Source organism: Rhinoraja longicauda, chromosome 34 (assembly GCF_053455715.1).
Source record: "Rhinoraja longicauda isolate Sanriku21f chromosome 34, sRhiLon1.1, whole genome shotgun sequence".
NCBI classification, from domain to species: Eukaryota; Metazoa; Chordata; class Chondrichthyes; order Rajiformes; family Arhynchobatidae; genus Rhinoraja; species Rhinoraja longicauda.
In genome coordinates this window covers 19,440,621-19,461,371 of record NC_135986.1, presented here as the reverse complement: position 1 = coordinate 19,461,371, position 20,751 = coordinate 19,440,621, and the positions used below count along the sequence as shown (strand labels likewise).

At 51.4% G+C, this 20,751-nt stretch overlaps 1 protein-coding gene across 2 annotated transcripts in view; it reads left to right on the top strand.

Moving 5' to 3' along the window:
* Positions 1-6,630: 6,630 nt before the first annotated feature.
* LOC144609180 (sorting nexin-32-like) overlaps positions 6,631-20,751 on the top strand; it is a 34,384-nt gene continuing 20,263 nt past the window's right edge. The window contains exons 1-7 of one of the 2 annotated variants that reach the window (XM_078427600.1): positions 6,631-6,799; positions 9,581-9,685; positions 10,165-10,275; positions 11,685-11,806; positions 15,757-15,880; positions 17,986-18,090; positions 19,665-19,770. In XM_078427600.1, the coding sequence (XP_078283726.1) occupies positions 9,590-9,685; positions 10,165-10,275; positions 11,685-11,806; positions 15,757-15,880; positions 17,986-18,090; positions 19,665-19,770 (664 nt within the window). In that variant the 5' untranslated portion in view covers positions 6,631-6,799; positions 9,581-9,589. Of the gene's footprint in view, positions 6,800-9,574; positions 9,686-10,164; positions 10,276-11,684; positions 11,807-15,756; positions 15,881-17,985; positions 18,091-19,664; positions 19,771-20,751 lie in introns of those variants that run through there. The other variant, XM_078427599.1, reaches the window with a different exon arrangement.

Here is a 20,751-nt window from a genome sequence, read left to right as displayed (position 1 = left end):
TAGTCAGGATCGAACCTGGGTCTCCGGCGCTGTGAGGCAGCAACTCTACCCACTGATTCACCTTCGTTGGGTAAAAGGCTGTGACCATTTACCCCATTCCCCGCATGGTTTTACACACCTCAATAAGTTCACCTCCCCATCCCTTCTGCGTTCCGAGGAATAAAAGTCGTTGCCTCCGGGGGAGTCCAGAACCAGGGGCCACAGTTTAAGAATAAGGGGTAGGCCATTTAGAACTGAGATGAGGAAAAACTTTTTCAGTCAGAGAGTTGTGAATCTGTGGAATTCTCTGCCTCAGAAGGCAGTGGAGGCCAATTCTCTGAATGCATTCAAGAGAGAGCTAGATAGAGCTCTTAAGGATAGTGGAGTCAGGGGGTATGGGGAGAAGGCAGGAACGGGGTACAGATTGAGAATGATCAGCCATGATCACATTGAATGGCGGTGCTGGCTCGAAGGGCCGAATGGCTTCCTCCTGCACCTATTGTCTATTGCTCAACCTCCCTATAGCTCAGGCCCTCGAGTCCAGGCAACACTGTCGTAAATCCTCTCTCCCCTGTCTAGCTTAACAACATTTTCCTATAACAGAGTGACCAAAAATGTTGTGTCTACACGTTGGCATATTTTTTATTTTTTGGTCCTGCCCTGATTTCTATGTCTGTTTTAGTCTAAGCAGTGGCCACCTGTATTGCACCCAAGTGGCTGTTCCTCCACCTGTTGACCCGGGATATTTTGACTACCACTCTTATCTGCTCGAGCTCCACTGTTCAGGCAGCAGGGGAGTGGAGATGTGATGCTCTGAAATGAATAGCCAGAGCTAAACGCAATAAAAAGGAACTGCAGATGTCAGTTAATACCAAAGATAGATGATACCTGACTGTGAGTCTGAAGAAGGGTCTCGACCCGAAACGTCACCCATTCCTTCTCTCCAGAGATGCTGCCTGACCCGCTGAGTTACTCCGGCATTTTGTGATACCTTCGATTTGCACCAGCATCTGCAGTTATTTTCCTACACACCTGTCTGAACGGAGTTTGTACATTCTCCCTGTGACCACGTGGGTTTTCTCCGGGTGCTCCGGTTTCCTCCCACACTCCAAAGCTGTGATGGGTTTGGAGGTTAATTAGCATCTGTAAGTTGTCCCTAGTGTGCGGGTGGGCACAAAATGCAGGAGTGACTCAGTGGGACACGCAGCATCCCTGGAGAGAAGGATTGGGTGACGTTTCGGGTCGAGACCCTTCTTCGGACCCATTCCTTCTCTCCGGAGATGCTGCCTGTCCCGCTGAGTTACTCAAGCATTTGGTGTCTATCTTTGGTGTAAACCAGCATCTGCAGTTTCTTCCTGCACAGCGAGTTTGTGGGATAGTTTTGGTGAATGGGTGATATGGATTCGGTGGGCCTGTTTCCACACTTGTATCTCTAACCGGCGGCACGGTGGCGCAGCGGTAGAGTTGCTGCTTTACAGCGAATGCAGCGCCTGAGACTCAGGTTCGATCCCGACTACGAGCGCCGTCTGTACGGAGTTTGTACGTTCTCCCCGTGACCTGCGTGGGTTTTCTCCGAGATCTTCGGTTTCCTCCCACACTCCAAAGACGTACAGGTATGTAGGTTAATTGACTGGGTAAAATGTAAAAAAAATTGTCCCTAGCGTGTGTAGGATAGTGTTAATGTGCGGGGATCGCTGGGCGGCACGGACTCGGTGGGCCGAAGGGCCTGTTTCCGCGCTGTATCTCTAAATCTAAAAAAATCTAAACCTAAACTATGGACCATGGATATACAGAAAGAGATTCATGTAGTCTACCGTTTCATCTAATTTAAATCTGTCATTTTTGTTTAAAACACAAAACAAAATGTTGGGAACAGTCGCCTTGAAACTACTGCGTTGTTTTCAAAAGTCCCGAAAGTCCTTCAAGCAAGGAAGTCTGCTACACTTACCCAGTGTGGGTTGTACATGAGTCCGTGCTCACCACTTATGGATCGGCACAGGAACAGGCCCTTCTGCCCCACAGTGTCCAGGCTGAACGTGATGCCAAGTTAAAGTAATCTCCTCTGCCCCTCTGCACGTGATTCATATCCCTCCATTCCCTACGTGTCCACGTGCCTACCTAAAAACCTCTTAGACGCACGCCACTATAGACAATAGGTGCAGGAGGAGGCCATTCAGCCCTTCGAGCCTGTACGCGCCGCCATTCAATGTGATCATGGCTGATCATTCTCAATCAGTACCCCGTTCCTGCCTTCTCCCCATACCCCCCGACTCCGCTATGCTTAAGAGCTCTATCCAGCTCTCTCTTCAGAGAATTGGCCTCCACTGCCTTCTGAGGCAGAGAATTCCACAGATTTACAACTCTCAGACTGAAAAAGTTTTTCCTCATCTCAGTTCTAAATGGCCTTACCCCTTATTCTTAAACTGTGTGGCCCCTTGTTCTGGACTCCCCCAACATTGGGAACATGTTTCCTGCCTCTAACGTGTCCAACCCCTTAATAATCTTATACGTTTCGATAAGATCTCCTCTCATCCTTCTAAATTTCAGTGTGTACAAGCCTAGTCGCTCCAGTCTGTCGTACCTGCCTCCACCACCATCCCCGGCAGTGCTTTCCAGGCCCCACACCACAACATTTGCCCTGCACCTCACCAACTAGAGAGCTGTTCTGATCTGCCATCTGCCTCAATGGAGCCTCTCGGACTATCTTTAATCAGACTTCACTGCACTTTATCTCGCACTAAATGTTATCCATTATTCCTGCATCTGTAAACTGTGGACGGCTCGATTGAAATCATGTGTAGTCTTTCCACTGACTGGATAGCACGCAACACAAAAGCTTTTCACTGTACTTTGGTACACACGATAAAAAACTAAACTAAACATTTCCTTTAAACTTTGTCCCTCTAGTCTGTGAAACTTCCATTCTGGGTAAAAAATTCTGACTGTCTACCGTATCTCTGCCTCTCATCTTCTATATACTAAAACTATCGTATGTTTGTTCGCTTGTTCCTGAACTACAGCCAAAACGGTACACGATAGCACGACAATTTTAGGCTCACCGTCGTCCCGTGGTCCTATGGCAGAGGTTTCATTGAAATTGGTGTTATATTTTTTAAGTTATTCACATTTTAAAGTTTAAAAAACCGCGCATGCGCAGTTGGGGCCCCGTTGATCTGGTACTTACGTAAGATGGCCGCCGCATCCGCAGAACAAACGCGTCCGCGCCTGCGCAGTTGGGGCCCGTTGATCTGGTACTTACGTAAGATGGCCGCCGCATCCGCAGAACAAACGCGTCCGCGCCTGCGCAGTTGGGGCCCGTTGATCTGGTACTTACGTAAGATGGCCGCCGCATCCGCAGAACAAACGTGTCCGCGCCACTGCAGTTGGGGCCCGTTGATCTCGAGGGGGGAGGGGAAGGGGGAGTGGGGGAGGAGAGGGTGCTGCACCAATGCAGGAAAGGTTTGGGCCCAACGGGTCGACTTGGCTAGTAATTTTATAAAATTCCATCAGACTGTTTCATGGTGCGGAAACGGGGCCTTTGGCCCTCGGAGTCCACGCCAACCGGCGATCACCCCATGCACTAGCAGGATTGTAAACTCGGGGGACGAATTTACAATGTTTTATGGCAGCCAATTAACCCACAAACCTGTGCGTCTTGTGTGGTGTGCGGGAGGAAACCGAAGCACCCGGAGAAAACCCACACGGTCACAGGGGAGAAGGTACAAACTCCGTACAGACAGCGCCCCTAGTCAGGATCGAAGCCGGGTCTCTGGCGCTGTGAGGCAGCAGCTCTACCGTTGTGTCACAGTGCCGCCCTCAGTTTGAAAAGGTGCGGGGTTGTTTTCCCGTAGCTTGCCGTGGCCGAGGCTTATTTCTCAATGAACATTACTGAATCCGATCGTCTGGGTCCCTGCCAATAATCTCAAAGCTAATTTGACAGCAATGCATCTTAAAGCAAAGCCAAGAACAACTTCCGTATATATTCATTCATTCGTTCATTCATGAGTAATGGCGGCAGAGAGTCATACAGTCACACAGCGTGGAAACAGACCATTCGGCCCAATTTACCCGTGCCGACCAAGAGTCTGATGAAGAAGGGGCCAGAACCAGGGGCCACAGTTTAAGAATAAGGGGTAGGCCATTTAGAACTGAGATGAGGAAAAAAGTTTTCAGTCAGAGAGCTGTGAATCTGTGGAATTCTCTGCCTCAGAAGGCAGTGGAGGCCAATTCTCTGAATGCATTCAAGAAAGAGCTGGATAGAGCTCTTAAGGATAGCGGAGTCAGGGGGTACGGGGAGAAGGCAGGAACGGGGTACTGATTGAGAATGATCAGCCATGATCACATTGAATGGCGGTGCTGGCTCGAAGGTCCGAATGGCCTCCTCCTGCACCTATTGTCTATTGAAGGGTCTCGACCCGAAACAACACCCATTCCTTCTCTCCCGAGATGCTGCCTGACCTGCTGAGTTACTCCAGCATTTTGTGAATAAATACCTTCGATTTGTATCAGCATCTGCAGTTATCTTCTTATACTAGCTCTTTTAATTTAGCTTAGAGGTACAGCATTGAAACTTGCTCTCCGTCCCACTGATGCCATGCCTCTGAGCCTGCGATCTGAGAAGCCGTTGCTTTAACTGAGTGAAAGATACAACATGGAAACAGGCCCATCGGCCCACTAAGTTTACCCTGACCATCGATCACCTGTTCACACTAGCTCTATCAGTCTGAAGAAGGGTCTCGACCCGAAACGTCACCCATTCCTTCTCTCCAGTGATGCTGCCTGACCCGCTGAGTTACTCCAGCGTTTTGTGTCTACCTTTGATTTCAACCAGCATCTGCAGTTCTTTCATAGTTTTTTAGATATTTTTTCAGATTTAGAGATACAGCGCGGAAACAGGCCCTTCGGCCCACCGGGTCCGCGCCGCCCAGCGATCCCCGCACACTAACACTATCCTACACCCACTAGGGACAATTTTTACATTTGCCCAGCCAATTAACCTGCATACCTGTACGTCTTTGGAGTGTGGGAGGAAATCGATCTCAGAGAAAACCCAGGCAGGTCACGGGGAGAACGTACAAACTCCGTACAAACGGCGCCCGTAGTCAGGATCGAACCTGAGTCTCCGGCGCTGCATTCGCTGTAAGGCGGCAACTCTACCGCTGCGCCACCGTGCCGCCCTTTATGTTCTAGAACGTACATAGTTCTATGTTATTCCCACTTTCTCATAGATAGGGGGGCAATCTATCGAGAGCCAATTAACCTACAAACCCGCACGTCTTTGGAAAATGGGATGAAAAACCAGAGGAAACCCATGCGGTTACAGAGAGAGCGTGCAAACTCCACACTGACATTACCCAAGGTTGGGATCGATCCTGGGTCTCTGGCTCTGTGAGGCAGTGGCTCTACCTGCTGCATCACCTTGTCACCCTTTACATTTCACTCCTCTCCTCCCCTTATCTGACTCTCTTTTGTCTCCTTTTTACCTCTAGCTTTTGTCACTTACTCCACCCATCTGCCAATTACCCACCCTTTACCTGTATCCACCTATCACTTGCCAGGCCTTGCCCCACTCCCATCTCTTTTCCAGCTTTCATCCCCACTACTCCATAGAAACATAGAAAATAGGTGCAGGAGTAGGCCATTCGGCCCTTCGAGCCTGCACCGCCATTCAATATGATCATGGCTGATCATCCAACTCAGTATCCCGTACCTGTCTTCTCTCCATACCCCCCTGATCCCTTTAGCCACAAGGGCCACATCTAACTCCCTCTTAAATATAGCCAATGAACTGGCCTCAACTACCTTCTGTGGCAGAGAATTCCACAGATTCACCACTCTCTGTGTGAAAAGAAACGTTCTCATCTCGGTCCTAAAAGACTTCCCCCTTATCCTTAAACTGTGACCCCTTGTTCTGGACTTCCCCAACATCGGGAACAATCTTCCTGTCCAACCCCTTAAGAATTTTGTAAGTTTCTATAAGATCCCCCCTCAATCTTCTAAATTCCAGCGAGTACAAGCCGAGTCTAAACATCAGTTTAGTTTAGAGATACAGCGCGGAAACAAGCCCTTCGGCCCACCGGGTCCGCGCCGACCAGCGATCCCCGCACATTAAGACTATCCTACACACACTGTGGACAATTTACCCAGCCGATTAACCTACAAACCTGTATGTCTTTGGAGTGTGGGAGCATCTCAGAGAAAACCCAAGCAGGTCACGGGGAGAATGAACAAACTCCGCATAGAGCATCCGTAGTCAGGATCGAACCCGGGTCTATGGCGCTGTGAGGCAGCAGCTCTACCCGCTGCGTCACTCTTTAAGGCTGAATCTGAGAAGGGTCTCGATCCGAAACATCATCTGTATTCCTTCCACAGATGCTGCTTAATCCGCTAAGATCCTCCAGCACTTTGTTTTTTTGCTCAAGATACCAGCATCTGCAGTTCCTTGTGTCCACCGTCTCATCTCATCTAGTTGGGTTGACTGACAAGAGTAGGAAGGAGTTAAACAAAAATTAACGCTGTTGTTATTCCAGTTAGTTTTGTACATTTTTGCCTTGTGAACTTTAAACCCTGATTGACGACTCTTATTTGTACAGCACCCTTAATGGAGGCAAATGTCCCAGCATGATTCACAGCAGTGTTTAGTTTAGTTTAGTTTAGAAATACAGCGCGGAAACAGGCCTTTCTGCCCACCGAGTCCACACCGACCAGCGATCCCCGCAAACTAGGGACAATTTAGTCAATTATCCGAAGCCAATTAACCTACAAAACTGGTCGTCTTTGGAGTGTGGGCGGGAACAAGAGCACCCGGGGAAAACTCAAGGTGAGAATGTACAAACTCTGTACAGACAGCATCTGTAGTCAGTGTAATCAAACAAAGTTGATACTTTAGATTTAGAGATACAGTGCAGAAACAGGCCCTTCGGCCCATCGGGTCCGCGCCACCCAGCGATCCTCGCACACTAACACTATCCTACACCCACTAGGGACAATTTTTACATTTGCCCAGCCAGTTAACCTACATACCTGCACGTCTTTGGAGTGTGGGAGGAAACCGAAGATCTTTGAGAAAACCCACGCAGGTCACGGGGAGAACGTACTCAAAGATGCCACAAAGATGAGAGCATAAACTTGGCCAACATTTGAGGTTGTATGGATAAACTTGGAGGAAGGGCAGAGCATCAAAGCAGCAGAATTACGCCATTCAGTCCCTCTGCCATTCACTCATGGCTGATCTATTTGTTCTTCCATCTCAACCCCACTCTCTTGCCTTCTCACGTTAACCTCTGGCTCCCTTACTAATCAAGAGCCGATCAATCTCTGCTTTAAAAATACCTAATGATTTGTTTTCCACCGATGTCTGTGGCAATGAATTCCACAGGTTTACAGCCAAACGGGTTTGTAGGTTAATTGGCTTATTAAAAATTGCTAATTGCCCCTAGTGTGTGTGGGATAGTGCTGGTGTACTGGTAGTATACTCAACACCTGCGCTCGGTCCGCATTGGCCAAACTGGTCTCCCGGTGGCTGAGCACTTCAACTCCCCCTCCCGTTCCCAGTCTGACCTTTCTGTCATGGGCCTCCTCCAGTGCCATAGTGAGGCCCACCGGAAATTGGAGGAACAGCACCTCATATTTCGCCTGGGCAGCTTGCAGCCCAGTGGTATGAACATCGACTTCTCCAACTTTAGATAGTTCCTCTGTCCCTCCCGTCCCCTCCTCCTTCCCAGATCTCCCTCTATCTTCCCGTCTCCACCTATATCCTTCCTTTGTCCCGCCCCCCTGACATCAGTCTGAAGAAGGGTCTCGACCCGAAATGTCACCCATTCCTTCATTCCCGAGATGCTGCCTGACCTGCTGAGTTACTCCAGCATTTTGTGAATAAGTACCTGGTGTACTGGTTGATTGCTGGTTGGTGTGGGCCGGAGGGCCTGTTTCTTAGATTTAGATTTAGAGATACAGCGCGGAAACAGGCCCTTCGGCCCACCAAGTCCGTGCCGCCCAGCGATCCCCGCACATTAACACTACCCTACACCCACTAGGGACAATTCTTTTACATTTACCCAGTCAATTGACCTACGTACCTGTACGTCTTTGGAGTGTGGGAGGAAACCGAAGATCTCGGAGAAAACCCACGCAGGTCACGGGGAGAACGTACAAACTCCATACAGACGGCGCCCGTAGTCGGGATCGAACCTGAGTCTCCGGCGCTGCATTCGCTGTAAGGCGGCAACTCTACCGCTGCGCCACCATGCCGCCCGCGTTTCCACGTTCTGTATCTCCAAAGTTGAAAGTGAAAGGCACATTCATTGTGGGCTAAAGGGCCTGTTACTGTGCTTGTTCTCTGTGATGAAAATGTTGGCTTTGAAATTGTGTACAGTAGTTATGTTCGAATTTTTAAGGCATAGCTTTAAATTTAAAGAACTTGTTGCAAAACCCGCTCAACCATCCAACCCTCCTCCTGGGGCCCAATTAGTATGTATGGTACACGTGTACATTGACCTGTGACCGGAGGCTCGACGAGCCACTCCACGGCCTGTGTGCCTTTCTGTGGACAGACGGCTGTGGAGGCCACAAGTCAGTGGATATTTTTAAGGATGGATTCTTGATTAGTACGGGTGTCAGGGGTTTTGGGAGAAGGCAGAATCTCGGCAAGGCTAGCAGCATAATCAAGGACAAGTCACACTCCCTCTTCTCCCCTCTCCCATCAGGCAAAAGATATAGGAGTGTGAAAATGCACAGCTCCAGATTCAGGGACAGTTTCTTCCCGGCTGTTATCAGGCAACTGAACCGTCCTACCACAACCAGAGAGCAGTGCTGAACTGCTATCTACCTCTTTGGTGACCCTCAGACTATCCTTGATCGGACTTTGATGGCTTTACCTCGCACTAAACGTTATTCCCTTATCCTGTATCTGTACACTGTGGACGGCTCGATTGTAATCATGTGTCGTCTTTCTGCTGACTGGTCAGCACGCAACAAAAGCTTTTCACCGTACCTCGGTACGCGTGACAATAAACTAAAGCAAAACTGAGAATGGGGTTAGGAGGGAGAGTTAGATCAGCCGTGATTGAATGGCGGAGTGGACTTGATGGGCTGAATGGCCTAATTCTGCTCCTATCCAGAACCAGGGGACACAGAAAGACTGGAGCGACTAGGCTTGTATACACTGGAATTTAGAAGGATGAGAGGGGATCTTATCGAAACGTATAAGATTATTAAGGGGTTGGACACGTTAGGGGCAGGAAACATGTTCCCAATGTTGGGGGAGTCCAGAATAAGGGGCCACAGTTTAAGAATAAGGGGTCGGCCATTTAGAACGGAGATGAGGAAAAACTTTTTCAGTCAGAGAGTTGTAAATCTGTGGAATTCTCTGCCTCAGAAGGCAGTGGAGGCCAATTCTCTGGATGCATTCAAGAGAGAGCTAGACAGAGCTCTTAAGGATAGCGGAGTCAGGGGGTATGGGGAGAAGGCAGGAACGGGGTACTGATTGTGGACGATCAGCCATGATCACATTGAATGGCGGTGCTGGCTTGAAGGGCCGAACGGCCACCTCCTGCACCTATTGTCTATTGTCTATCACGTGAACTTTCTCTTTTCAATGCAGTCACGAACCATGTCGGTGGACTTGCAGTCAGACTCGTCTCTCCAGGTTGAGATCTCGGATGCCGTCAGTGAGAGGGACAAAGTGAAGTTTACCGTCCACACTAAGGTACGGGAGGAGTGGGGTGGAATGGCCGCTGGAGTCTGTGCTGCCTCTCCTTAGACACGCTCATCTTGGCCTGGCTTAGTTTAGTTTAGAGATACAGCACGGAAACAGGCCCACTGAGTCGGCACCGACCAGCGATCCTCGCACACTAACACTACCCTACACACACACTCGGGACAATTTACACACACTCCAAGCCAGTTAACCTACAAACCCGCACGTCTTTGGAGTGTGGGAGGAAACCGGAGCACCCGGAGGAAACCCCACGCAGGTCACGGGGAGAACGTGCAAACTCCGTACAGACAGCGCTCGTGGTCAGGAACTAACCCGGGTCTCTGGCGCCGTGAGGCAGCAGTTCTACCCGCTGCACCACCGTGCCGGCCTACCACCATGCAATGTGCGCTAGCCGTGTGATTTGTTCCCGCCCTTTACAAGGTTTGGTCAAAACGTTTGCTCTCTATCTCGTCATCTCTCCGTTTCAGACAAACCTCTCCTACTTCAAGCAGCCAGAGTTCTCGGTGGTTCGGCAGCACGAAGAGTTCATCTGGCTCCACGATGCCTATCTGGAGAATGAGGAATACGCCGGGATCATCGTGAGTGGCTGCGGTCATGGGTGGACGGGGCGCCTGGGGAGGGACGCTCCCTCTACACCGCCCCGTCACACTCAGACACAGAGAGAAGCTCCCTCTACACCGCCCCGTCACACACTCCTGGGGTCTACACACAGAGTGAAGCTCCCTCTACACAGTCACACACTCCCCCTAAGGTCTACACACAGAGTGAAGCTCCCTCTACACCGCCCCGACACACTCCTGGGGTCAGACACACAGAGTGAAGCTCTCTCTACACCGCCCCGACACACTCAGACACAGAGTGAAGCTCTCTCTACACCGCCCCGACACACTCAGACACAGAGTGAAGCTCTCTCTACACCGCCCCGCCACACTCAGACTCAGAGTGAAGCTCTCTCTACACTGCCCCGCCACACTCAGACACAGAGAGAAGCTCCCTCTACACCGCCCCGTCACACACTCCCCCTGCGGTCTACACACAGAGTGAAGCTCCCTCTACACCGGCTGTCACACACTCCCCTGTGGTCAGACACATAGAGTGAAGCTCCCTCTACACCACCCTGTCACACACTCCTGGGGTCAGACACAGAGTGAAGCTCCCTCGGTCCCATCACACACTCCCCCTGTGGTCAGACACATAGAGTGAAGCTCCCTCTACACCGCCCCGTCACACACTCCTGGGGTCAGACACATAGAGTGAAGCTCCCTCTACACCACCCTGTCACACACTCCTGGGGTCAGACACAGAGTGAAGCTCCCTCGGTCCCATCACACACTCCCCCTGCGGTCAGACACAGAGTGAAGCTCCCTCGGTCCCATCACACACTCCTGGGGTCAGACACACAGAGTGAAGCTCCCTCTACACCGCCCCGTCACACACTCCTGGGGTCAGACACAGAGTGAAACTCCCTCTATCTCATCACACACTCCCCCTGCGGTCAGACACAGAGTGAAGCTCCCTCTACACCGCCCGTCACTCCTGGGGTCAGACACAGAGTGAAGCTTCCTCTACACCGCCCCGTCACACACTCCTGGGGTCAGACACAGAGTGAAGCTCCCTCGGTCCCATCACACACTCCCCCTGCGGTCAGACACATAGAGTGAAGCTCCCTCTACACCGCCCTGTCACACACTCCTGGGGTCTACACACAGAGTGAAGCTCCCTCCTCACCTTTCCTGTCCATGTACCCATCCATGTGACCTTTAACCCTGACCCTCGTGCATGGTTGTGCAGAGAAGGCAGGAGAATGGGGTTAGGAGGGAGAGATAGATCAGCCGTGATCGAATGGCGGAGTGGACCCGAATGGCCGAATGGCCTGACTCCGCTTCTGTCGCCCTAATGGCCTGATGAAATGTTGTTGTTGAACCCGGATGAGGTCAGGATTGCCCTTCACGCCCCCGGATCGTCTGTGCTCTTTCCCTCTCCGCAGATCCCGCCCGCCCCCCCGAAGCCCAACTTCGACGCCTCGAGGGAGAAGCTGCAGAAGCTCGGAGAGGGAGACAGCTCCATGACCCGCGAGGAGTTCGCCAAAATGAAGCAGGAGCTGGAGTCGTAAGTCGGGGTGTGGGGGGGGGGGGGGGGGGGCGCGAGGGTGGGCACAGAGGACCACAGGTGATGGGGGGATTGGCCGGGGTGGGCTGGTGGCGGCAAACCTGTTAACAGCCACCAAAACAAGAGGAGGAGTTGAGTACAGGAGCAAAGAGGTCCTTCTGCAGTTGTACAGGGCCCTAGTGAGACCGCACCTGGAGTACTGTGTGCAGTTGTACAGGGCCCTAGTGAGACCGCACCTGGAGTACTGTGTACAGTTGTACAGGGCCCTAGTGAGACCGCACCTGGAGTACTGTGTGCAGTTGTACAGGGCCCTAGTGAGACCGCACCTGGAGTATTGTGTACAGTTGTACAGGGCCCTAGTGAGACCGCACCTGGATTATTGTGTACAGTTGTACAGGGCCCTAGTGAGACCGCACCTGGAGTATTGTGTACAGTTGTACAGGGCCCTAGTGAGACCGCACCTGGAGTACTGTGTGCAGTTGTACAGGGCCCTAGTGAGACCGCACCTGGAGTACTGTGTGCAGTTGTACAGGGCCCTAGTGAGACCGCACCTGGAGTACTGTGTGCAGTTGTACAGGGCCCTAGTGAGACCGCACCTGGAGTATTGTGTGCAGTTGTACAGGGCCCTAGTGAGACCGCACCTGGAGTACTGTGTGCAGTTGTACAGGGCCCTAGTGAGACCGCACCTGGAGTATTGTGTACAGTTGTACAGGGCCCTAGTGAGACCGCACCTGGAGTATTGTGTACAGTTGTACAGGGCCCTAGTGAGACCGCACCTGGAGTACTGTGTGCAGTTGTACAGGGCCCTAGTGAGACCGCACCTGGAGTACTGTGTGCAGTTGTACAGGGCCCTAGTGAGACCGCACCTGGAGTACTGTGTGCAGTTGTACAGGGCCCTAGTGAGACCGCACCTGGAGTACTGTGTGCAGTTGTACAGGGCCCTAGTGAGACCGCACCTGGAGTATTGTGTGCAGTTGTACAGGGCCCTAGTGAGACCGCACCTGGAGTACTGTGTGCAGTTGTACAGGGCCCTAGTGAGACCGCACCTGGAGTATTGTGTACAGTTGTACAGGGCCCTAGTGAGACCGCACCTGGAGTATTGTGTACAGTTGTACAGGGCCCTGGTGAGACCGCACCTGGAGTACTGTGTGCAGTTGTACAGGGCCCTAGTGAGACCGCACCTGGAGTATTGTGTACAGTTGTACAGGGCCCTAGTGAGACCGCACCTGGAGTATTGTGTACAGTTGTACAGGGCCCTAGTGAGACCGCACCTGGAGTATTGTGTACAGTTGTACAGGGCCCTAGTGAGACCGCACCTGGAGTATTGTGTACAGTTGTACAGGGCCCTGGTGAGACCGCACCTGGAGTACTGTGTGCAGTTGTACAGGGCCCTAGTGAGACCGCACCTGGAGTACTGTGTGCAGTTGTACAGGGCCCTAGTGAGACCGCACCTGGAGTACTGTGTGCAGTTGTACAGGGCCCTAGTGAGACCGCACCTGGAGTACTGTGTGCAGTTGTACAGGGCCCCAGTGAGACCGCACCTGGAGTACTGTGTGCAGTTGTACAGGGCCCTAGTGAGACCGCACCTGGAGTACTGTGTACAGTTGTACAGGGCCCTAGTGAGACCGCACCTGGAGTATTGTGTACAGTTGTACAGGGCCCTAGTGAGACCGCACCTGGAGTACTGTGTACAGTTGTACAGGGCCCTAGTGAGACCGCACCTGGAGTACTGTGTGCAGTTGTACAGGGCCCTAGTGAGACCGCACCTGGAGTACTGTGTACAGTTGTACAGGGCCCTAGTGAGACCGCACCTGGAGTACTGTGTGCAGTTGTACAGGGCCCTAGTGAGACCGCACCTGGAGTATTGTGTACAGTTGTACAGGGCCCTAGTGAGACTGCACCTGGAGTATTGTGTACAGTTGTACAGGGCCCTAGTGAGACCGCACCTGGAGTATTGTGTACAGTTGTACAGGGCCCTAGTGAGACCGCACCTGGAGTACTGTGTGCAGTTGTACAGGGCCCTAGTGAGACCGCACCTGGAGTACTGTGTGCAGTTGTACAGGGCCCTAGTGAGACCGCACCTGGAGTACTGTGTGCAGTTGTACAGGGCCCTAGTGAGACCGCACCTGGAGTACTGTGTGCAGTTGTACAGGGCCCTAGTGAGACCGCACCTGGAGTACTGTGTGCAGTTGTACAGGGCCCTAGTGAGACCGCACCTGGAGTATTGTGTGCAGTTGTACAGGGCCCTAGTGAGACCGCACCTGGAGTACTGTGTGCAGTTGTACAGGGCCCTAGTGAGACCGCACCTGGAGTATTGTGTACAGTTGTACAGGGCCCTAGTGAGACCGCACCTGGAGTATTGTGTACAGTTGTACAGGGCCCTGGTGAGACCGCACCTGGAGTACTGTGTGCAGTTGTACAGGGCCCTAGTGAGACCGCACCTGGAGTATTGTGTACAGTTGTACAGGGCCCTAGTGAGACCGCACCTGGAGTATTGTGTACAGTTGTACAGGGCCCTAGTGAGACCGCACCTGGAGTACTGTGTACAGTTGTACAGGGCCCTAGTGAGACCGCACCTGGAGTATTGTGTACAGTTGTACAGGGCCCTAGTGAGACCGCACCTGGAGTATTGTGTACAGTTGTACAGGGCCCTAGTGAGACCGCACCTGGAGTACTGTGTACAGTTGTACAGGGCCCTAGTGAGACCGCACCTGGAGTATTGTGTACAGTTGTACAGGGCCCTAGTGAGACCGCACCTGGAGTACTGTGTACAGTTGTACAGGGCCCTAGTGAGACCGCACCTGGAGTATTGTGTACAGTTGTACAGGGCCCTAGTGAGACCGCACCTGGAGTACTGTGTACAGTTGTACAGGGCCCTAGTGAGACCGCACCTGGAGTATTGTGTACAGTTTTGGTCTCCAGATTTGAGGAAGCATATTCTTGCTATTGAGAGTGTGCAGCGTAGGTTTACCAGGTTAATTCCCGGAATGGCGGGACTATCATATGTTGAAAGACTGGAGCGACTAGGCTTGTATACACTGGAATTTAGAAGGATGAGAGGGGATCTCATCGAAACATATAAGATAATTAGGGGATTGGACACATTAGAGGCAGATAACATGTTCCCAATGTTGGGGGAGTCCAGAACAAGGGGCCACAGTTTGAGAATAAGGGGTAGGCCATTTAGAACGGAGATGAGGAAGAACTTTTTCAGTCAGAGGGTGGTGAAGGTGTGGAATTCTCTGCCTCAGAAGGCAGTGGAGGCCAGTTCGTTGGATGCTTTCAAGAGAGAGCTGGATAGAGCTCTTAAGGATAGCGGAGTGAGGGGGTATGGGGAGAAGGCAGGAACGGGGTACTGATTGATAGTGATCAGCCATGATCGCATTGAATGGCGGTGCTGGCTCGAAGGGCTGAATGGCCTACTCCTGCACCTATTGTCTATTGTCTATTGTACCAGCATCTGCAGTTATTTTCTTACACTTGGGCAGGTGCATGGATAGGAAAGGTTTAGAGGGATATGGATCAAACATGGGCAGGTGGGACTAGTGTAGATGGGTCATATTGGTTGGCATGGGCAAGTTGGGCCGAAGGGTCTGTTTAATTCTATGACTCCAATTATGCTGCATCTCTCTGTGACTCTAAAACAAAATATTTCAAATAATACAAATGGAGATCAGAGATAAAGACAGGAAATGCATGAAACACCTAGCAGGTCAGGCAGCATCAGTGGAGACAGAAACCATTAACATTTCAGGTCTGGGACTCTTTATCAGACTGCAAAGCAGAGGCAGCCAAGTTGGTCAGGATGGCACCTGGGTCTCTGGCGCTGTGAGGCAGCAACTCTAGCGCTGAGCCGCCCCGTCTGCCCACGTTGGGAGAGGCACGTGCGGCTGTGTTGATCGGCGCCCTGCCCGGCCCGGCCACTGATGACCTGTGCTTGTCCCCCACAGTGAGTACCTGGCTATCTTCAAAAAGACGGTGGCCATGCACGAGGTTTTCCTGCAGAGGCTGGCTGCCCACCCTGTCCTGAGGAAGGATCACAACTTCTACGTGTTTCTGGAGTACGATCAGGATGTAAGTCTGGCGCCTCCTGCTGGGCGCTGGGGGAGGGGCCCGACCTCAGCCGCCCAATTGGAAGAGGAGAATGGATTGGGGCCCTTCCATCTTCCAATGGGAAGGAGGATTGTTTCGGATGGGGCCCTTCCATCGTCCAATGGGAAAGGGAGTTGTTTGGGATGGGACCCTTGCATCTTCCAGTAGGAATGGTTGTTTGCATTGGGGCCCTTCCATCGTCCAATGGGAAGAGGAGTTGTTTGGGATGGGGCCCTTCCATCGTCCAATGGGAAGGGGAGTTGTTTGGGATGGGGCCCTTCCATCGTCCAATGGGAAGGGGAGTTGTTTGGGATGGGGCCCTTCCATCATCCAATGGGAATGGTTGTTTGGATTGGGGCCCTTCCATCGTCCAATGGGAAGGGGAGTTGTTTGGATTGGGGCCCTTGCATCTTCCAATGGGATGGCGAGTTGTTTGGGATGGGGCCGTTCCATCGTCCAATGGGAAGGGGAGTTTGGGATGGGGCCCTTCCATCGTCCAATGGGAAGGGGAGTTATTTGGATTGGGGCCCCTCCATCGTCCAATGGGAAGAGTTGTTTGGGATGGGGCCCTTCCATCATCCAATGGGAAGGGGAGTTGTTTGGATTGGGGCCCTTGCATCTTTCAATGGGAAGGGGAGTTGTTTGGGATGGGGCCGTTCCATCGTCCAATGGGAAGGGGAGTTGTTTGGGATGGGGCCCTTCCATCGTCCAATGGGAAGGGGAGTTGTTTGGGATGGGGCCCTTCCATCGTCCAATCGGAGGGGGAGTTGTTTGGGACGGGGCCCTTCCATTGTCCAATGGGAATGGTTGTTTGGATTGGGGCCCCTCCATCGTCCATTGGGAAGGGGAGTTGTTTGGGATGGGCCCTTGCATCTTCTAATGGGAAGGGATGTTCCGCAGAAAGTTCTGGAGTAACTCGACGGGTCAGGCAGCATGCTCGTCAGTCTTATCTTCTGCCCGCTTTCCAGTTTAATGAAATCCGTAGGCAGGATGGAACCCGGGTCTCTGGCGCTGTGAGGCGGCAAGTCTACCGCTGTGCCACCGAGCCACCCCTGATGCCTTGATACAAGATGTGGGTTTAGTTTCGTTTATTATTGTCAATTGTGAAAAGCTTTTGTTGCGTGCTATCCAGTCAAGGGAAAGACTGCGCATGATTACAATCGAGCTGTCCACGGGTTAAAGGGTCAACATGCTGGTTAGGTTCGGCTTGTATCAGGGGTTATGTGCAGGTAGATTACTGGTGGTCTTGGCCTTGTGTTTGGCAGCAACTCTACCGCCGTGCCGCCCTGCTGGAGTTACCCCAGCTTCTTGTGTCTATCTTTGGGGCAAAAGTTAACCGCAGGGAAGCGAAAAGACACTCTGGCCTTCCATCAGAGTGAGTCTCCTCCAGTCATCTCCTCACTGTGATGGAAGGCCAGAGTGTCTCCTCTCTTCCCTGCCATTTGTTTTTTGTTTTATGTTGGTTTGATGCTTCCCTGATGCTTTTTGTTTTATAGACAATAGGTGCAGGAGGAGGCCACTCGGCCCTTCGAGCCAGCACCGCCATTCAATGTGATCATGGCTGATCATTCTCAATCAGTACCCCGTTCCTGCCTTCTCCCCATACCCCCTGACTCCGCTATCCTTAAGAGCTCTATCGAGCTCTCTCTTGAAAGCATTCAGAGAATTGGCCTCCACTGCCTTCTGAGGCAGAGAATTCCACAGATTCACAACTCTCTGACTGAAAAAGTTTTTCCTCATCTCAGTTCTAAATGGCCTACCCCTTATTCTTAAACTGTGGCCCCTTGTTATGTTGGTTTTTGTGATTGTGTGTTTTATTGCTTTCTTTTTATTGCCATTATCAGTCTGAAGAAGGGTCTCGACCCCGAAACATCACCCATTCCTTCTCTCCTAGATGCTGCCTGACCTGCTGAGTTACTCCAGCATTTTGTGAATAAATACCTTCTTGTTATTGCCTCTCATTTTTGACTGTGGGTAACGTAATTTCGTCCAAAAACATGTTTTTGGATGACGATGAAAGTACTTTATTGTTATTATTGTATATAGTGCTTTATATTATAAAAGCCAGTGTTGTTTTCTTTCAACAGTTGAGCGTCCGCGGGAAGAACAGGAAGGAGATCCTGGGAGGGTTTCTGAAGAACATTGTGAAAAGTGCCGATGAAGCGTTGATTACCGGCATCTCTGGGATTAAGGTAACACTACGACTGAAAGACTGGAGCAACTAGGCTTGTATACACTGGAATTTAGAAGGATGAGAGCAGATCTTATCGAAGCAGTGAAGAAAGCCAATGGAATGTTGGCCTTCATGACAAGAGGAGTTGAGTATAGGAGCAAAGAGGTCCTTCTGCAGTTGTACAGGGCCCTAGTGAGACCACACCTGGAGTACTGTGTGCAGTTTTGGTCTCCAAATTTGAGGAAGGATATTCTTCCTATTGAGTGCAGCGTAGGTTTACCAGGTTAATTCTCGGAATGGCGGGACTGTCGTATGTTGAAAGACTAGAGCGACTAGGCTTGTATACACTGGAATTTAGAAGGATGAGAGGGGATCTTATCGAAACCTATAAGATTATTAAGGGGTTGGACACGTTACAGGCAGGAAGAATGTTCCCAATGTTGGGGGAGTCCAGAACCAGGGGCCACACAGTTTAAGAATAAGGGGTCGGCCATTTAGAACTGAGATGAGGAAAAACCTTTTCAGTCAGAGAGTTGTGAATCTGTGGAATTCCCTGCCTCAGAAGGCAGTGGAGGCCAATTCTCTGAATGCATTCAAGTGAGAGCTGGATAGAGCTCTTAAGGAAAGCGGAGTCAGGGGGTATGGGGAGAGGGCAGGAACGGGTCCTGATTGAGAATGATCAGCCATGATCACATTGAATGGCGGTGCGTACAGGCTCGAAGGGCCGAATGGCCTCCTCATGCACCTGTTGTCTATTGTTAAACTCTGCAAAGCGAGGCTCTGCGAATCTGCCGCACTTGGCCCTGTGCTGGCAGATTCTCCGGACGTTGTATGGGGGGGGGGGGCATCTTACTTTAGACTTTAGAGATACAGCATGGAATGGAGCTGTTCCCTAACTTTGCTGCGATGCACTTTGGGCATGAAGGTTGTGAGGAAGGATGTGCTGGCTCCGGAGACGGTCCAGAGGAGGTTTACAAGAACCATCCCAGGAATGAGTGGGTTAACGCACGATGAGCGTTTGTGGGCACTGGGCCTGTACTCGCTGGAGTTTAGAAGGATGAGGGGGGACCTCATTGAAACGTTACCGAATAGTGAGCGGCCTGGATAGAGTGGATGTGGAGAGGATGTTTCCACTAGTGGGAGAGTCTAGGACCAGAGGGCACAGCCTCAGAATTAAAGGACGTTCCTTTAGGAAGGCGATGGGGAAGAATTTCTTTAGTCAGAGGGCGGTGAATCTGTGGGATTCTTTGCCACAGACGGCTGTGGAGGCCACAAGTCAGTGGATATTTTTAAGGCAGAGATGGATAGATTCTTGATCAGTGCGGGTGTCAGGGGTTGTGGGGAGAAGGCAGGAGAATGGGGTTCGGAGGGAGAGATAGATCAGCCGTGATTGAATGGCGGAGTGGACTCGATGGGCCGAATGGCCTAATTCTACTCCTATTCCTTGTAACCTTATGATAGTTTTGGTGTGCGGTGATCGCTGGTGGGTGCGGACTCGACGGGCCGAAGGGCCTGTTTCCGTGCTGTATCTCTAAACTGAATTCAATAAAGCACTGTTGACTGGTCTGACTCTTGCCCTGTAACACCTTGTAGGAAGTGGACGAATTCTTTGAGCACGAGAGGACTTTCCTGATCGAGTATCACAACCGGGTGAAGGATGCCACAATGAAAGCAGACCGCAAGACTCGATCGCACAAAAGTAGGTTCCCACCGGGCAGCCGACGACCTTTCACTTCGTCCAACAAGGCTCCAAGGTTAGGCGCAAAATGCTGGAGTAACTCAGCGGGACGGGCAGCATCTCTGGAGGGAAGGAATGGGTGACGTTTCAGGTCCAGACCCTTCTTCAGACTGAAGATGGCCCCCTGTGGAATTCTCTGCCTCAGAAGGCATTATTAAGGGGTTGGACACGTTAGAGGCAGGAAACATGTTCCCAATGTTGGGGGAGTCCAGAACCAGGGGCCACACAGTTTAAGAATAAGGGGTCGGCCATATAGAACTGAGATGAGGAAAAACTTTTTCAGTCAGAGAGTTGTGAATCTGTGGAATTCTCTGCCTCAGAAGGCAGTGGAGGCCAATTCTCTAAATGCATTCAAGAGAGAGCTAGATAGAACTCTTAAGGATAGCGGAATCAGGGGGTATGGGGAGAAGGCAGGAACGGGGTACTGATTGAGAATGATCAGCCATGATCACATTGAATGGCGGTGCTGGCTCGAAGGGCCGAATGGCCTCCTCCTGCACCTATTGTCTATTGTCTAATCCAGGCGGTTATTTGTGCAGGAAAAAAACTGCAGATGCTGGTTAAAATCGAAGGTAGACACAAAATGCTGGAGAAACCCAGCGGGTCAGGCAGCATCTCTGGAGAGAAGGAATGGGTGGCGTTCCGGGTTGAGACCCTTCTTCAGACTCTGAAGAAGGGTCTCGACCCGAAACGTCACCCATTCCTGCTCTCCCGAGATGCTGCCTGACCCGCTGAGTTACTCCAGCATTTTGTGTCTACCAAGCGACTATTTGCGTGCTAGCCACAGACACAGATCTACAATCGCATATTACAATCGCTCCACACTCTTAAATCTCTACCCCGACAGCAACGTTTCTTACGTTAACTATGATATCCTTGATCGGACTTTGCTGGCTTAACCTTGCACTAAACGTTATTCCCTTATCATGTATCTGTACACTG